The 14,499-nt window shown below is 37.1% G+C and overlaps 1 protein-coding gene across 1 annotated transcript; it reads left to right on the forward strand.

Annotated features, from left to right (window-relative positions):
• Window positions 1-13,143: 13,143 nt before the first annotated feature.
• LOC131149538 (18.1 kDa class I heat shock protein-like) lies at window positions 13,144-13,986 on the forward strand. Its single transcript, XM_058100077.1, has one exon. It carries the CDS (start codon window positions 13,292-13,294, stop codon window positions 13,769-13,771), a length of 480 nt encoding a protein of 159 aa, XP_057956060.1. The 5' UTR covers window positions 13,144-13,291; the 3' UTR covers window positions 13,772-13,986.
• The last annotated feature ends 513 nt before the right edge of the window (window positions 13,987-14,499 follow it).

The following is a 14,499-nucleotide window of genomic DNA, read 5'->3' on the forward strand; positions in this document are numbered from 1 at the left end:
CCCATGCAACTAATTTTGATTTGCATGCTCAAGTTTTATCAAATTCATTAATTTATTCAATTTAGTTAAGAAGAAAAAGCATGAACGTCATTTTTTTTTTTATTTATCATAATGGTGAAGACTCGCGATATATATAAAGTAAATTTATATTTTTATCTGCATACAATATAATTATTTAATTGATTCTAAAAATAAAATCCTTCCTAAAAATAAAATAATAAAAGAAAATGCTGGTTGATAAAATATCAAATACAATATAATAACAAAAATGCATTAGGAAAAGCTTAACATACTAAAGTGGAAGTGCAAATAATGTGTTCATGGGCTTTAAAATCTCTAACATAAAAAAAGTTTATATGTATATTAAGAGGCACATAAATTATTTATTTATTTATTTAAATTAATATTTTCTTTTAGGTGCAGAAAAGTGCTATGGAAATAAATGAAAAACACAGTTTATTAAAAATAAAAAATTTTGGCAAGGACAAAACGAACTATTCATTAATATTAAAAATAGAATAAGGTAACTCAAAATTAACTTCGAGTTCAATGATAATCAATAAGTATTATAAAAAAACCTAATACGAAGATATTGGATCAATAATACGGTTATTCTTTTGTGATCGATTGATTGGTTTACGTCCAAAAAAGCAGTCTTTCTATATAAAAATAAAAGTGACACCATCTATATTGTGACAATCCTCTTCCTGACGTACTAGAGCAGATAGTCTTGTAACTCGACAAACTCGTGAACGTCAATAGCAAATTTAGTAAACTTTTTAAAATGTAGATGCAAGAGAATAAAAATTAATATTCGACAAAGGAAGTTAGTAGGCCTTTTGGTTGGCAACTAATATCTGAATTTGAATTTGAATCAAAATGCGCTTAATGATCATTAGTGAAACGTTGAATTTTCAATTCATGTTTGCTTTAAGATAGAATTAATTGGAATTGGAATTGGAATCATAATGTTCATATATGCAAAAATAGAAATTAAAATCAGACTAATTTATCAATTGTACCCTTGTATGTAATAAAAAAATTTATTGAATTTAATATAAAACAATAAATCATTCGTCAATAATTATATTATACTATTATATTAATTGAAAAATAATTAATTTCTATTAATATTAATATCATAATCACCATGTAATTTACTTTGTAAAAAAAAATATCATGCATACATAGCTAGTACACATATTAAAAAAAATTTTGATGTTACATTTGGTTTGCAAACGAGCCCTATATTCTAATTTTGAATATTTACTTTATTATTAGAATAACGTAAAATAAAGAGTAAATGTTAGAAATACTGTAAAAAGTTTAATTAAAAGATAAAAGTTGTCTAAATAATGGAAATTTGAAATATTTATACCTATTTTTTAATAATATTTTTTAACTTAATTCAAAAAGATGTTAAAAATTTTCAATCGAACTAAATAAAATTTAGTAATTTTAATATCGAGATCCCATAGTCAAAAATCAAAACACCCCTCTGCTATTGTGGGCTTCTTTGGGCCTGAAGCACATTTTTTGGGCTGGCCCAAAAGTAGTACATTCTGGACCTGGAATACAATCAATGATCAGAAGAAAACCCATTGTGGGCTTCTTTGGGCCTGAAGCACATTTTTTGGGCGGACCCAAAAGTAGTACTTTCTGGACCTGGAATACAATCAATGACCAGAAGAAAACTGTTTGGAAGAAAGGAAAAAGATGACAGCTTTGGGGAAGAAAAGGAAAAGCAGAGAGATGAAGGAAGTAGAAGGGTGTGGAAGGTGGAGCCATTTCCATCTTCTTCTTCTCTTTAATTTCAATATTTTATTCAGATGAGAATGGGCGAAGCACCAGAACTCTCTTCTCCTCCCTATATAAATCCTTCTTCACCCCCACTTCTCCACAAGAAGCCCTCAAATCAATTTCAATTTTCCAATCATGTATAGAATTATATTGTTAAATGAGGACAAATACCAATGACAAATTCCATGAGTCGCTAATCGCTACTCCTAATATCAGCTAATTGTGAAAGTTTTTCATGAGTCGCTAATAGTATTTTGATTTTTGTTTTTTTTTTTTTTTGAAAGTTTCCAGGTACCTATAAAATTTTGTATATAATTTATAATTTTCACAACCATAATTCTTATGCTACTTCATTCATCTAAAAACATACACATATAAACAAGTATAATATAATTTTACAATCAAATATATCCATAACCTCAAGAATTAGAGGCGTATTATTTCAACAATATAACAAAAAAAAAATTGGGAATTCATTAATAAGCCTCTATTTTACCACACCACCATCGAGCACATGTATCAATAAAGATTCTAACAAATGAGTAATTAGGTAATAAATTAGTATGTTTATCGGGTCTTGGACCTAACCATGTATATAAGTACCATCATCCACTATAATTTTCCAATATGAGACAAACTCGCAAGTGGAATTCCCAACAAGTACTGCTTTAAAAAGTTCAAAACAGTATAAGAAAAAATTATTCAAAAGAAACTATCAATATAAACTCAATTTATTTATGATAGTGGTTTCTAGTTGCCCATGAAACTAAAAAGGAGAAAAGAAAAATTAAACATAAGTTGAAAAGGCATGCTGCAAATAAATAAACGTGATATTATTATCAACATCATTATTGATCTTTGAAAAACACAGCTAATAATAAGAGGACAGAAAAATAATCACATAATAACAAACTATTTTTAAGATGAGAGTACAAACTTCAAAAACAAATATCAATATTTTTTTCGCTAGAAAGGAATAGTAATATGGGTTAACTTTAATATCATCATTTCTAGTTGAGGGAAGGATAGGAAAAAGAAAAAAGAAAAAAGGAAAAAAGATAAAGGTAAATTTATATGAATTGGGAAAGTATTATTTACATATTCATGTCATTTAGACTTTAAATAAAGTTCAAAATGACAAATAATTCATTATATTCCACCATTTTCACTTGCCCTACAAATACAACTTCCTTGAATCACCAAGAAAATGTGATAACATACTATACTTGGTGATATTCCTAACAATTGCTTATGCCCACATCCCAAATTACTAAAAACCATGAAAATCTCCTTCTATTGTAGACCAAGAATGGCTGATGAAATTATGAAAATTCTTTCTTAATCTTTGAATATATACACACATAAAAAAAAAATACAACTATGAATAAATTATAAATTCTTTAGACATGTATAAATTCAACTACCAATGAATTTCCCCAAATTTGTAAGAAAACTAACTTCTTTATAAGCAAAATGGCAAGATTACAAAAGTTTTCACCATATATTCCTAAGAACAATGAAACACCTTAATTTCCATATAAACTCCAAAGAAAATCATAGGTAGTCCAAATAAAAAAAGAGACTAGCTACTATACTTTGATGGATATAACCAATTTACCAATTCCTAAGGTACTTGGCTGTGGTGTGTTTTAAGTTCAAGCATGTCTGATTACATTTCAAATATATAGTCATTCATACCACCTATTACAAACATTTTATCAAACACTGTACTCACATTTTTTCATTCCCAAACATGGTAAACATTGTAGATGTATAATCATGGATTTCACAATGGAAATATAATATACTTTTATACAAAGCTAATATTCATATTCTGTAAATTATATCGTACAAAAATAACGATGTACGTTTTCATGTCTTCAGTATTCATGTATGGTTGCTGGCAAAATTATTTCTATGTAAATCCATAAAGGAGGCTACAAGGTATTATAAAATTGAAACTTAAAAACTAGGCTAACCTGGTATGTGATTTGTTGTCTAGAGAAACCTTTGACACTTTTTTTTTCTTGGAAACTAATTGATGTAAAGAAGACTTCCTTCACATTTGCCTGAAATACTCAATTAGATGAAATAAATTTATGGGAATATGACACACAAAAGTAGACGATAGGTCTTACGAGTAGTTACAAGTGCAAGAAGAACATGAACATAGATCAATGATCAGAGAAAGACAAAGCAAATGCATAACAGGTAGAAGAAGACAAAGTTAGAGCGTTACGACTAAAGGAAGATGAAAGGTCGTGTGAGCAATTAGATCGCCGTACACAAGAATGCAAGAAGGAGGAATGACGTTTTAGGACACGAAAGGAATTATTTTTAAATTTAATTAAAACATAAAAGGACAAAATTGATATTTTAATTTTTATCACCTAGAGGACTACTAAATATTTTTCATTATACTTTTAGAAGTAGTTCAAAATACGTAAGACATATTGTCCAAATTTTGATAGTTCATGCCTAAAAATGTATCTTAAAATTAATTAACTTTACGAAAAATATATTCTATACATTGTAGGTGACAAAAAAAAAAAAAGCTTTTTACAATGTCTGAAATTTGATTCACGCACATTGTATTTATATCTACTCGTATTACAAGTGTGTGAATGATTAGTGTACTAGCTTGATAATCAGAATTCAAGTTTCACAATTTTACTTGCAAGCATAATTCAATTTTTATATTATATTATATCATATATAAATAAATATATATATATCATATACTTTATAAATTTAATATTATTATAATATAAATTTTATATATTTATACCTATTCTTTATTTTATTTTTTAACTTAATTCAAAAAAATTGAAAAAATTACAATCGAACCAAATTAAAATTTAATAATTTAAATATCGAGATCCCATGAGTTTTTTCCATTTTTGATTTTTCTATTTAATAAAATATTAAATAACGGTTTGATGGGAACTTTTTTTTTTCCATTTTGATGCGTCCCAAATCTCGTTGTATAGTCCAATTAGTTTTTAAGGAAAACTCACTGGATGGACCATCCAGCAAGTTTTAAACAATGAGAGTGACCGATGATTGACACGTGGCGGGAAAATCTCGTTGGATGTAGAGGTGGCAAAACGAGCAGGCAGGCCGAGTTCGGACGGGTCACCAACTGGCCAAGTCATAAACGGATCGATGTTAAACGGGTCACACACATGCCAACCCTAACCCGTCCATTTAATAAACGGGCAGATAACGGGTCACCCATTTAAAAAATATAATTTATTTATTTTAATATTTTTTAAATTTCCATATAAAATGACATTTAAAAAAAAAATACTACATTATATTTATTAATGCAGAAAATATAAAATATTTTCTTCGTTCTTGTTCTCGAGGCTCTCTCTGCCTATCATGAACCCTAGCAAAATAGCAGAAAATCTCTTCCACCATAACCACCACCCCCACCATCACCATCTACACCCACCCCAAATCACGGACCACCACCACCACCAGCACAACCACCACCATCTGCAGCACCACCAGGACCAACTTCAACCGCCGATTCAAGACTCACCTCACTTCCCTCTCCCTCCGATCTCCGAATTTGTGCTCTTTTGCGAGTCGCGACGACGAAGACGACGACACGGGCAACCCCTCCTCCTTCAATCATATAAAATATATCAAGTAACTCACCTCCACGGAGGTGATCCGTGGCTGGTGGCTGCTAGCTGTGGTCCGTGGAGGAGACGACGGCTGCTGGCTGTGGTCCGTCAAGGAGTGGATCGTTCACAGCATCGCCAGCACGTAGCAACGGTTGCAACGCACCAGAGCCCAAAGGAAAGGAGAGGATTGAGAGAGTGAGAGCTGAAAGGAGAGGAGAGGATTAAAAGAGTGAGAGCTAAGAGGTGAGTCGTGGCACGACCGCACAGGTTAGGGTTTTTTTGTGTGGGACGGTGGACGGATGCTAGGATTGGGAATGTGGGATGCATATAATTTTTATAAGGGAATAGGATCCAAATTAACGCGGGTGACCCGCCCAAACCCGGTTGAACCCATTATATAAACGGGTCAACCCATGACCCACCCAATTATTAAACAGGTCGACTTCTTTAAACTCGAACCCTTTTTAAACAGGCAGGTCCGGGTGACCCGACGGGTCATGACCCGTTTTGCCAGGCCTAACTGGATGGTCCAACGAGTTACCATCCAGTGAGAATTAAACCTATTTTTTGAAAAATTGCTACTTCATGTAGCGATTTTTGCATGGTTCACCCCAACCCACTTCTTCTCTCTCTATTTCTCTCTCAAGCATTGATCTCCTCTCATTGTGAAGCTACTCTCTGCCCACTGCAACCGAGCTGTGATGATGACGGCGAACGAAGCTTGCGACGGTGCGAGACAGAGTTGTCATCGATGGTGTCGGAGAAGGCGGTGGCAGCGGTGATGGCGAGTGAGATGGCAATGACTAACTGAGACTTGCGACAGTGCATGCCATTAATTATTCACTGGCTCGTTGATGTTTCTAAATGTTGAATCAGTCGCTGGCATATATATTTGTGATGTGGTTGGGGTTATCAACACAAGTAGAAGAGTTGTAAGATATTGTATTAATTTTTTTCCTTAAATTTTATACTTTTCCAAGGTGTTAGCTCTGCACCAGCATACGCTCCAACGACCCCATCTCTGCTTTGGAAATTGTCGATTTCGACCTGTTATCAAGTTTGGGAAGGGCGATCGATGAGCACGAAGAACAAGAAGAGGAAAAGTTCAAAGCAGATAAATATTCCCACCTTTTGTTTGATCAAAAAATTAAGCCTATAGGGTGGGATGATGTTTATGATTTTGCAGGACCTCCGATAATAACTGGTCTTGTCGTCGAAGAGGATTAGACGTAACCATGAATGATTATTTTCATCCATTTTATTGGGTGTCATTTTTTTTTCCTCTGTTTTTAGTTGTAGAGTTTAGACGTGGCCATCTCAGTCGCAATCACTGCTGCCAATATCATGTTATGCCCATAAATACTTTACCTGTAAAAGCACAAGATGAAAATCATTGAGCTGCTGTGATAACCCAAAAATTTCACTATATATATATATATATATTCTATAAGATAAATCTGCTCTGAAACCAACCTATATCGCCCTATGTAATATACCATACATAATCTCTGTATAACATACACTATAGTATATCACCACCTTTGTCAACATGTCTGTTGGATTCCTGGTACCTTAAATTTTTGCAAGTGCCAACACTTCGTCTTCTAATAGAGATCTGACGAAGTGATAACGAAATCCAAAGTGTGTTTAGTTCTGGAATTAAATGCAAAGTTCTTTGTGAGATGTATCACACTCTAACTATCGCTGTGCAAAACATTTCTCATCTACTTTATTCCAAGCTCTATCAATAAATCTTGAAGCCAAATCATCTCTTTGCTAGCTTCTGTCACTACTACGTACTCAACTTCTGTAGTGGATAGGGCAATAATCTTTTGTATCTGTGACATCCAACTAACAATTGTTGTGCCAATAGTGAACACATATCCTGGTGCTTCTGCGATGATCAAATTCACCAGCAAAATCGGCATCTACATACCTTTTAATTTTCAAGTCTCTTTTGCTAAAACATAAGCACTTATCAATAATGTCACTTAGGTACCTCAAGATCCACTTCACTACTTCCCAATTAGTCTTCTCTAGATTTGACATGAACCTGCTGACAGCTCCCACTACTTGGCCAATGTCTGGTCTGGTACAGACCACGGCATACATGAGACTTCCAATGGCTGAGGCGTAAGGTATCTTAGCCATGAGTCCTTCTCTTCATCTGTCTAGGGAGCTTGATCCTTGGAGAGGCGGAAGTGATCGACCGATGTTGTATTCACCGCTTTGATGCTGCTCATGTTGAATCTCTGTAAAACACGATTAATGTACTCCAACTGAGATAACTGCAACGTTCCCTGTTGCTTATCTCCGGAGATCTGCATTCAAAGTATCTGCTTTAATAAACCCAAGTCCTTCATGTCAAACTCTTTTAACAATTGCTGCTTCAATTCTCTGATCTCTTCTATATCTAGTCCTGTGATTAGCATATCATTGGCATATAGCAACAGAATGATATAACTAGATTGATACCTCTTGAAGTAACAATAGTGGCCAACTTTACACTTTTAAAAATCATTTATGTGCATAACGCCATCAAATTTTCGGTACTAGTGCCTGGGAGCTTGTTTGTGACTATACAAACTCTTCTTCAACCTGCAAACAATATTCTCTTTACCTTTCACTGAGAATCATTCTGACTGGTGCATGTAAATCTCCTCATCTAGATCAATGTGAAGAAATATCGTATTCACATCCAACTACTCGAGATGTAGGCCCTCCGAGGCAACAATGATCAAGACCGATATGATGGTTGTTAGTTTCACAATTGGTGCAAAGATGTCAGTGTAGTCGATTCCTTCCTTCTACTCAAAACCTTTGACTACGAACCGGATCTTATACCTCCTGGAACCATCATGCTCCTCTTTGATCATGTACACCCACTTGTTGTGAAGAGTCTTCTTACCTTTAGGCAACTTAACTAGTTCCCACATTTTGTTGGTGGTAAGGGATTTCATCTCATCCTTCATCGCAAACTCCCACTTGCTCTAATCTCCCACCTGACATGCTTCATCATAACATTCGGGCTCTCCTCCATTTGTAAGAAGTAAATAATTCATATACCTTTTATTTGGTACATGGGGCCAAGAAGATCTCCTAAGCTTCGGAGCTGGAGTAGGAGGTGGTGGTGCGATGATCTGCTCCACAGATTCCTACACCTGAGGATTCTCGGCATTTTGTTGTTGTGTCCAGACACCTTCTAGGATATCATCTATGTCTACATAAATTGTTTCATTTTGAACTGGTTCGGTGGGTTCTATTGTATGTCTGTCTTTGTACATCACTTTTTCGTTAAAGATCACGTCTCTGCTTCTGATCACCTTCTTTTTTTCATCATTCTAAATGCGATACCCGTACTTATCTTCACCGTAGCTGAAGAAGGTGCGTTTCCAAGACTTTGGATCAAGCTTGTTCCTGACATGATCACTAATATGCACATATGCAACATAACCGAAAACTTTCAAATGTGAATGTCTCACCTCATTTCCACTAATACTTCTTCTAGTAGACAGTGGTCCAATGGTACTGATGGACTCTTGTTAATCAAGTATGTTGTTGTGTTGACTGCTTTTACCCAGAACAGCTTTGGTAAGCTTAACTATATACGCATGCTTTTGGCTCTTTCAATCAATGATCGATTCATCCGCTCGGCTACGTCGTTGTATTGGGGCATAACTGGGGCAGTTCTTTCCATCCTAATATCATAATCATAGCAAAATTTATTGAACCTAGTGTCTTCATACTCACCATTGTTGTCGTTTCTCGGCTTCTTGATTTTTAAACCTATTTCATTTTCAATCATGGTTTTCCAAATCTTAAAAGCATCAAAGGCATCTGACTTATATTTTAGAAAGTAAACTCATATCTTTTGAGAATGATCATCAATACATGTCACAAAATAATTCCTTCCGCCTGTGGGTGAAACAGTCGTCGATCCCCATACATCTAAGTGGACTAGTTCTAGTTTCTCCTTCTTTGGGGTACGAGTGTATGTCTGGAAACTGACCCTCTTCTGTTTCCCGAGTATGCAATCCTCGCACATGTCAATCTCTACTGACCGCAGATCACTCCATTTTTCCTTTGAGTGCATCACACTGAGTCCCTTCTCGCTCATGTGACTGAACTGTTGGTGTCAAATGTTGCTATTGTCATTTCCTGTAACAACTGAAATAGACATGCAGGCATTAGAGGTCAGATAAAGTGTTCCACTTTTCTTACCTCGTGCAATCGTCAGTGCACCCTTTGATATCTTCCATTCATTGTCAATGAATGTTGTCATCCCTCATCTGCCAATTGTCCAACTGAGATCAAGTTTTTTCTCAGGTCTAAAATATATCTAACATCCTTTAGCTTCCATACGGATCTGTTCATCTTAATCTTCACAATTCCATTGTCGGCAATGTGGCAAAGTTGATCATTGCCAAGGTATACCTCACCAAAATTACCTGTTATATACTCCTCTAGGCAATCTCTACTTCAAATAGCATGAAATGAGGCTCTAGAATCTAAGACCTAAGATTCCTACTTGCTCTCCAAAGAGCATATCAGTGCATCTCCTTCTCCTAAAGAAGAGGCGAGATTTGCTTTAGTCTTATTTTCTGACTCCTTCTTCTAGGATTGACATTGATTTTTGTAGTTGCCAGTCTTGCCACAAGTCTAACACTCCATCTGCCTTTTTCTCTAAGAGTTGTTGGAATTTCCTAGAGCTCTTGATTTGGACCATCTGGTCCTAGATCTTCCACGATTTTTGATCGCTCATGCCTGCTTCCTTTCCCTCGGCTTTCCACGTTCAAGGCTGAGCTGAACTTGAAGTGGAAGCATTGTTTGATTACATCCTAATTTCTTCCCTCAAAATCATGTTAATGACCTCGTCATACTTCAGCTTTGAGTTTCCTACGGAACTACTGATCGCAATAACAATACATTTCCAACTCTCAGACAACTGACTAAAAATCAGTAAGACACGAATTTCACTGTCAAACATAATTCCAACTGAGGCAAGTTGATCCGACAGCTCGTTGAAATTATTTAGATGTCTACTAAAACTTTCACCTGCGGACATGTTCATAGTAAATAACTTTTTCATTGAGTGTACCTCATTGGCGGCTGATGGCTATTCGTACAAGTTGGAAAGCACATCCATAAGAGACTTGATGGTTGTCATGTGCTTGATATTGAAGGCAACAGACTTTGCTAGCGTCATCCTGATAGCTCCGAGAGCTTTTTGATCAAGCTACTCCCACTCGCCCTCCTTCATAGATATTGGCTTTCCCATCAATGGTAAGTGCAACTCATTACCAAACAAGTAGTCTTCAATATGTATCTTCCATAAACCGAAATTGTTGTCATCAAACATCTCGATCTTTAAGCTCTTTTCATTTGACATCTCAATTCGCCTATCTAGAGATGGAATTAGCTTAAACAAACCGCACAGTTGGATCCGGAACGGCCGAAAACCTTACAAATAGTTCAAGTTGTTTGAAAAACGGACCTGAAATGACTCTGAAAAGCCTGGTCAAACTGGTCAACTTTTCGTTAAACTTAATGGAATATTCTCCTCTTTAACGGAATATGCCTGACGCCGTTATTGACACCATTAGTTGACACCGTTTGTTGACGTGGTTGATGATGTGGCAGGGTGGGTCACAGCAGCTGACATGGCACAGTGGGTCCCAGTTACTAATGTGGTACAGTGGGCCCCAAATGTAGACATGGCACGATGGGTCCCAGCTGCCAACGTGTCATGCCAAGCCCAACGGTTGCCGTGCTAGCTGACTGGCCTGACAGCCACTAACGTGGCGCGTGAGGTGGCCGGCTGACTGGGCTGATGACGTGGTGATGATGTGGCACTGACACTGACACTGACGTCAGCTCTTCTTCAAGCTTCAGCTCTTGCCATGAGCTCGCTAGTGCATGGGGGTGCGTGAGATCACGTGCCGACTACCGAGAGGCGAGTGATGATGATGACGAACTGTTGGAGGTGCGTGTAGGCGTGTGCGGGCTCGTGGGACCTCTGTTCGAGCTCCAGTTTACATCGTTGGCTTTGTATCGTCAAGAGGAACACGTTAGTGGGCTCAAAACTTAGTTTTGAGATACTAGGCAGAGGCTTTGATGTGGAGATTTTGCTCTGATATGGTGATTTTGCTCCGATCTATCTCTGATACCAATTGTTGGAGATCTAAGAGCAACAATCACACACAAGCAAATATAAACAAGCAAAAATGGAACACCAGATTCAATGTGGTTCGGCCCAATCTGACCTACGTCCACAGAATACACTAATCTCACTATAAACTTGGAGAAAAATTACAATGAGGAGGAGGCACCACACTCACTCACCTTTCTCTCTCACCTTCAACACAATTTCACTCTGTTCCTTACATAGATTACACACACACACACATCTCCTATATATAGCCATGGATGGGGGTGGAACTCAAGAGTAGTTGACTTAATTTCAACCAAGGTAGGTTGGGTTAGTGGAGGTGGCTGCCGATCTTCATTGGAACTCAACAATTCAATAAAAGCGACTAGAGTTGGTGGAGGTGGTTGTCGGTCTCCACTACAACTCAACAATGGGGACATGAGAGTCTCAGGCATTTCGCTTGGGGTCTGTGGCAGAGAAGACGGTGTAAACTCTGCATCAGCATATGCTCCGATGACCCCATATCTGCTTCAGAAATTGTCGATTTCGAGCTGTTATCGAGTCTGGGAAAGGCGATCGATGAGCACAAAGAAGAAGAAGAAGAAGAAGAAAAGTTCAAATAAATATTCCCACCTCTTGTTTGATTAGAAAATTGAGCCGATAAGGTGGGATGATGTTTATGATTTCGCAGGACCTCGAGTACTAACTAGTCTTGTTGTGGTAGAGGATTAGACGTAACCATGAATGATTAATTTCATCCATTCCATTGGATGTCATTTTTTTATTTTTTATTTTTTGCTCTGTTTTTAGTTGCAGAGTTTAGACGTGGCCGTCTTAGTCGCCGTCACCATTGCCACCGTCTTCTCCGATGTTGGAGGCAGGAGATCTTGAAGGGATTAAAGTGACTTGTCTACCATGAGATATTTTTTCCCACCAATCCTGAAATTTCAACCGTCATCGTCGCCGTTGCCACCGCCTTCTCCGACACCATCAACGGTAGCTCTATATCGCACCATCGCAAGCTTGGTTGCAGTGGGCAAAGAGTGGCTTCACAATGAGAGGAGATTGGCTTGTGAGAGAAATGGAGAGAGAAGTGCGTTGGGGTGAAACATGCAAAACTCGCTACATGAAGTAGCGATTTTTCAAAAAATTAGTTTAAATCTCATTGGATGGTCCAGCGAGATTTGAGGAAAACTCGCTAGACCATTCAGTGAGATTTGAGACACATCAAAATGAAAAAAAAAAAAAAAAAAAGTTTCCATCAAAATCAAAATTGGAAAAAACTTGAGATCCCATAGTCAAAACACCCCACTGCCATTGTGGGCTTCTATGGACCTGAAGCACATTTTGGGCTGGCCCAAAAGTAGTACATTCTGGACCTGGAACACAATCAGTGATCAGAAAAAAAACTGTTTGGAAGATGGGAAAAAAGATGACAGCTTTGGGGAAGAAAAGGAAAAGCGGAGAGAAACAGGAGAAGGAATGTAGTAGAATGGTGTGGAAGGTGGAGCCCTTTCTGTCATTATTTCTTCTCTTTAGTTTCAATATTTTATTCAGATGAAAATGGGCGAAGCACTAGAACTCTCTTCTCCTCCCTATATAATTCCTTCTTCACGCCCACTTCTCCTTCAACTCACACAAGCTCTCTGCATTTTCAAAGCTGTGTCTCAGGATTTCTCAAATCAATTTCTATTTCAATTTCCCAAGCATGTCGCTCATTCCCTCGATCTTCGGCGGCCGGGGCAGCAACGTGTTCGACCCGTTCTCGCTGGACGTATGGGACCCCCTCGACGGGTTCTTCACATCGGCGGTGGCGAACGCGCCCACCGCGGCGGCGCGGGAGGCGTCAGCCTTTGCGAACACCCGAATTGACTGGAAGGAGACGCCGGAGGCTCACGTTTTCAAGGCGGATCTTCCGGGGCTGAGGAAGGAGGAGGTGAAGGTGGAGGTGGAGGAGGGGAGGGTGCTGCAGATAAGCGGGGAGAGGAAGAAGGAGCAGGAGGAGAAGAACGACAAGTGGCACCGGATTGAGAGGAGCACCGGGAAGTTCCTGCGGCGGTTCCGTCTGCCGGAGAACGCGAAGGCGGACGAAGTGAAGGCGGGCATGGAGAATGGAGTGCTCACGGTGACGGTGCCGAAGGCGGAGGTGAAGAAGCCGGAGGTGAAGGCCGTTGAGATTTCTGGTTGAGTTAGCGGTGGAGATGGACCGTTTTCGTCGTCGTCGTCGTGGTGATCGTGGTTATTAATTATCATAAATAAATTGAGGCATCCATCAGCGGTGCTTTTTTTTTTTTTTTCGAGTGCATGAAGGTGTGTTGGTGAGATGGTGTGTTTGTTTGATCTTAGTGTTTTTGAAATGAATTATGAATTAATTATATGCAAGGAAGCAATCAAAATTCAACACCTTTACAAGTTTGAGCTTAGCCTTTCTAATGAGTGCCAACGCCAAACAGATAATAAAACGTTAAAAGAAGGGCACTTTTTTTTTTTCTCTCTCTCTAAATGAGAGAAAATTTATTTTTTTTTAAAAAATAATAAATATTCTTATTTAAGAGCTTTGATTTTGCACCTAAAATATATTATAATTTATAATAATTTTTTTTTAAAATTAAAATTAAAGAATTCACATACATATTCTCAGTCACTTAAAATTTTAAAGTGAACTCTTATTTTAAGAGGGGTAAAAAAAAAGACAGATATGCGAAGCAAGCCTCTCTATCTCTCAATGATTATGGAAATGGCAGCCATGGCCTCATGATTGAAAAAGAGTTAGTGACATTTGGGGTATGGAATTTAAATTTTTATTTAAACATATGTAAATTTAAAAGAAATTTTATATAATCTTAGATGATTTTTTATTTAAATTTATCTAAATTTAAGTTTAAAATTAAAAATTCATATTCTTTTTTTCAAAGT

This window comes from Malania oleifera, chromosome 2 (assembly GCF_029873635.1).
Source record: "Malania oleifera isolate guangnan ecotype guangnan chromosome 2, ASM2987363v1, whole genome shotgun sequence".
Taxonomy (NCBI): Eukaryota; Viridiplantae; Streptophyta; class Magnoliopsida; order Santalales; family Ximeniaceae; genus Malania; species Malania oleifera.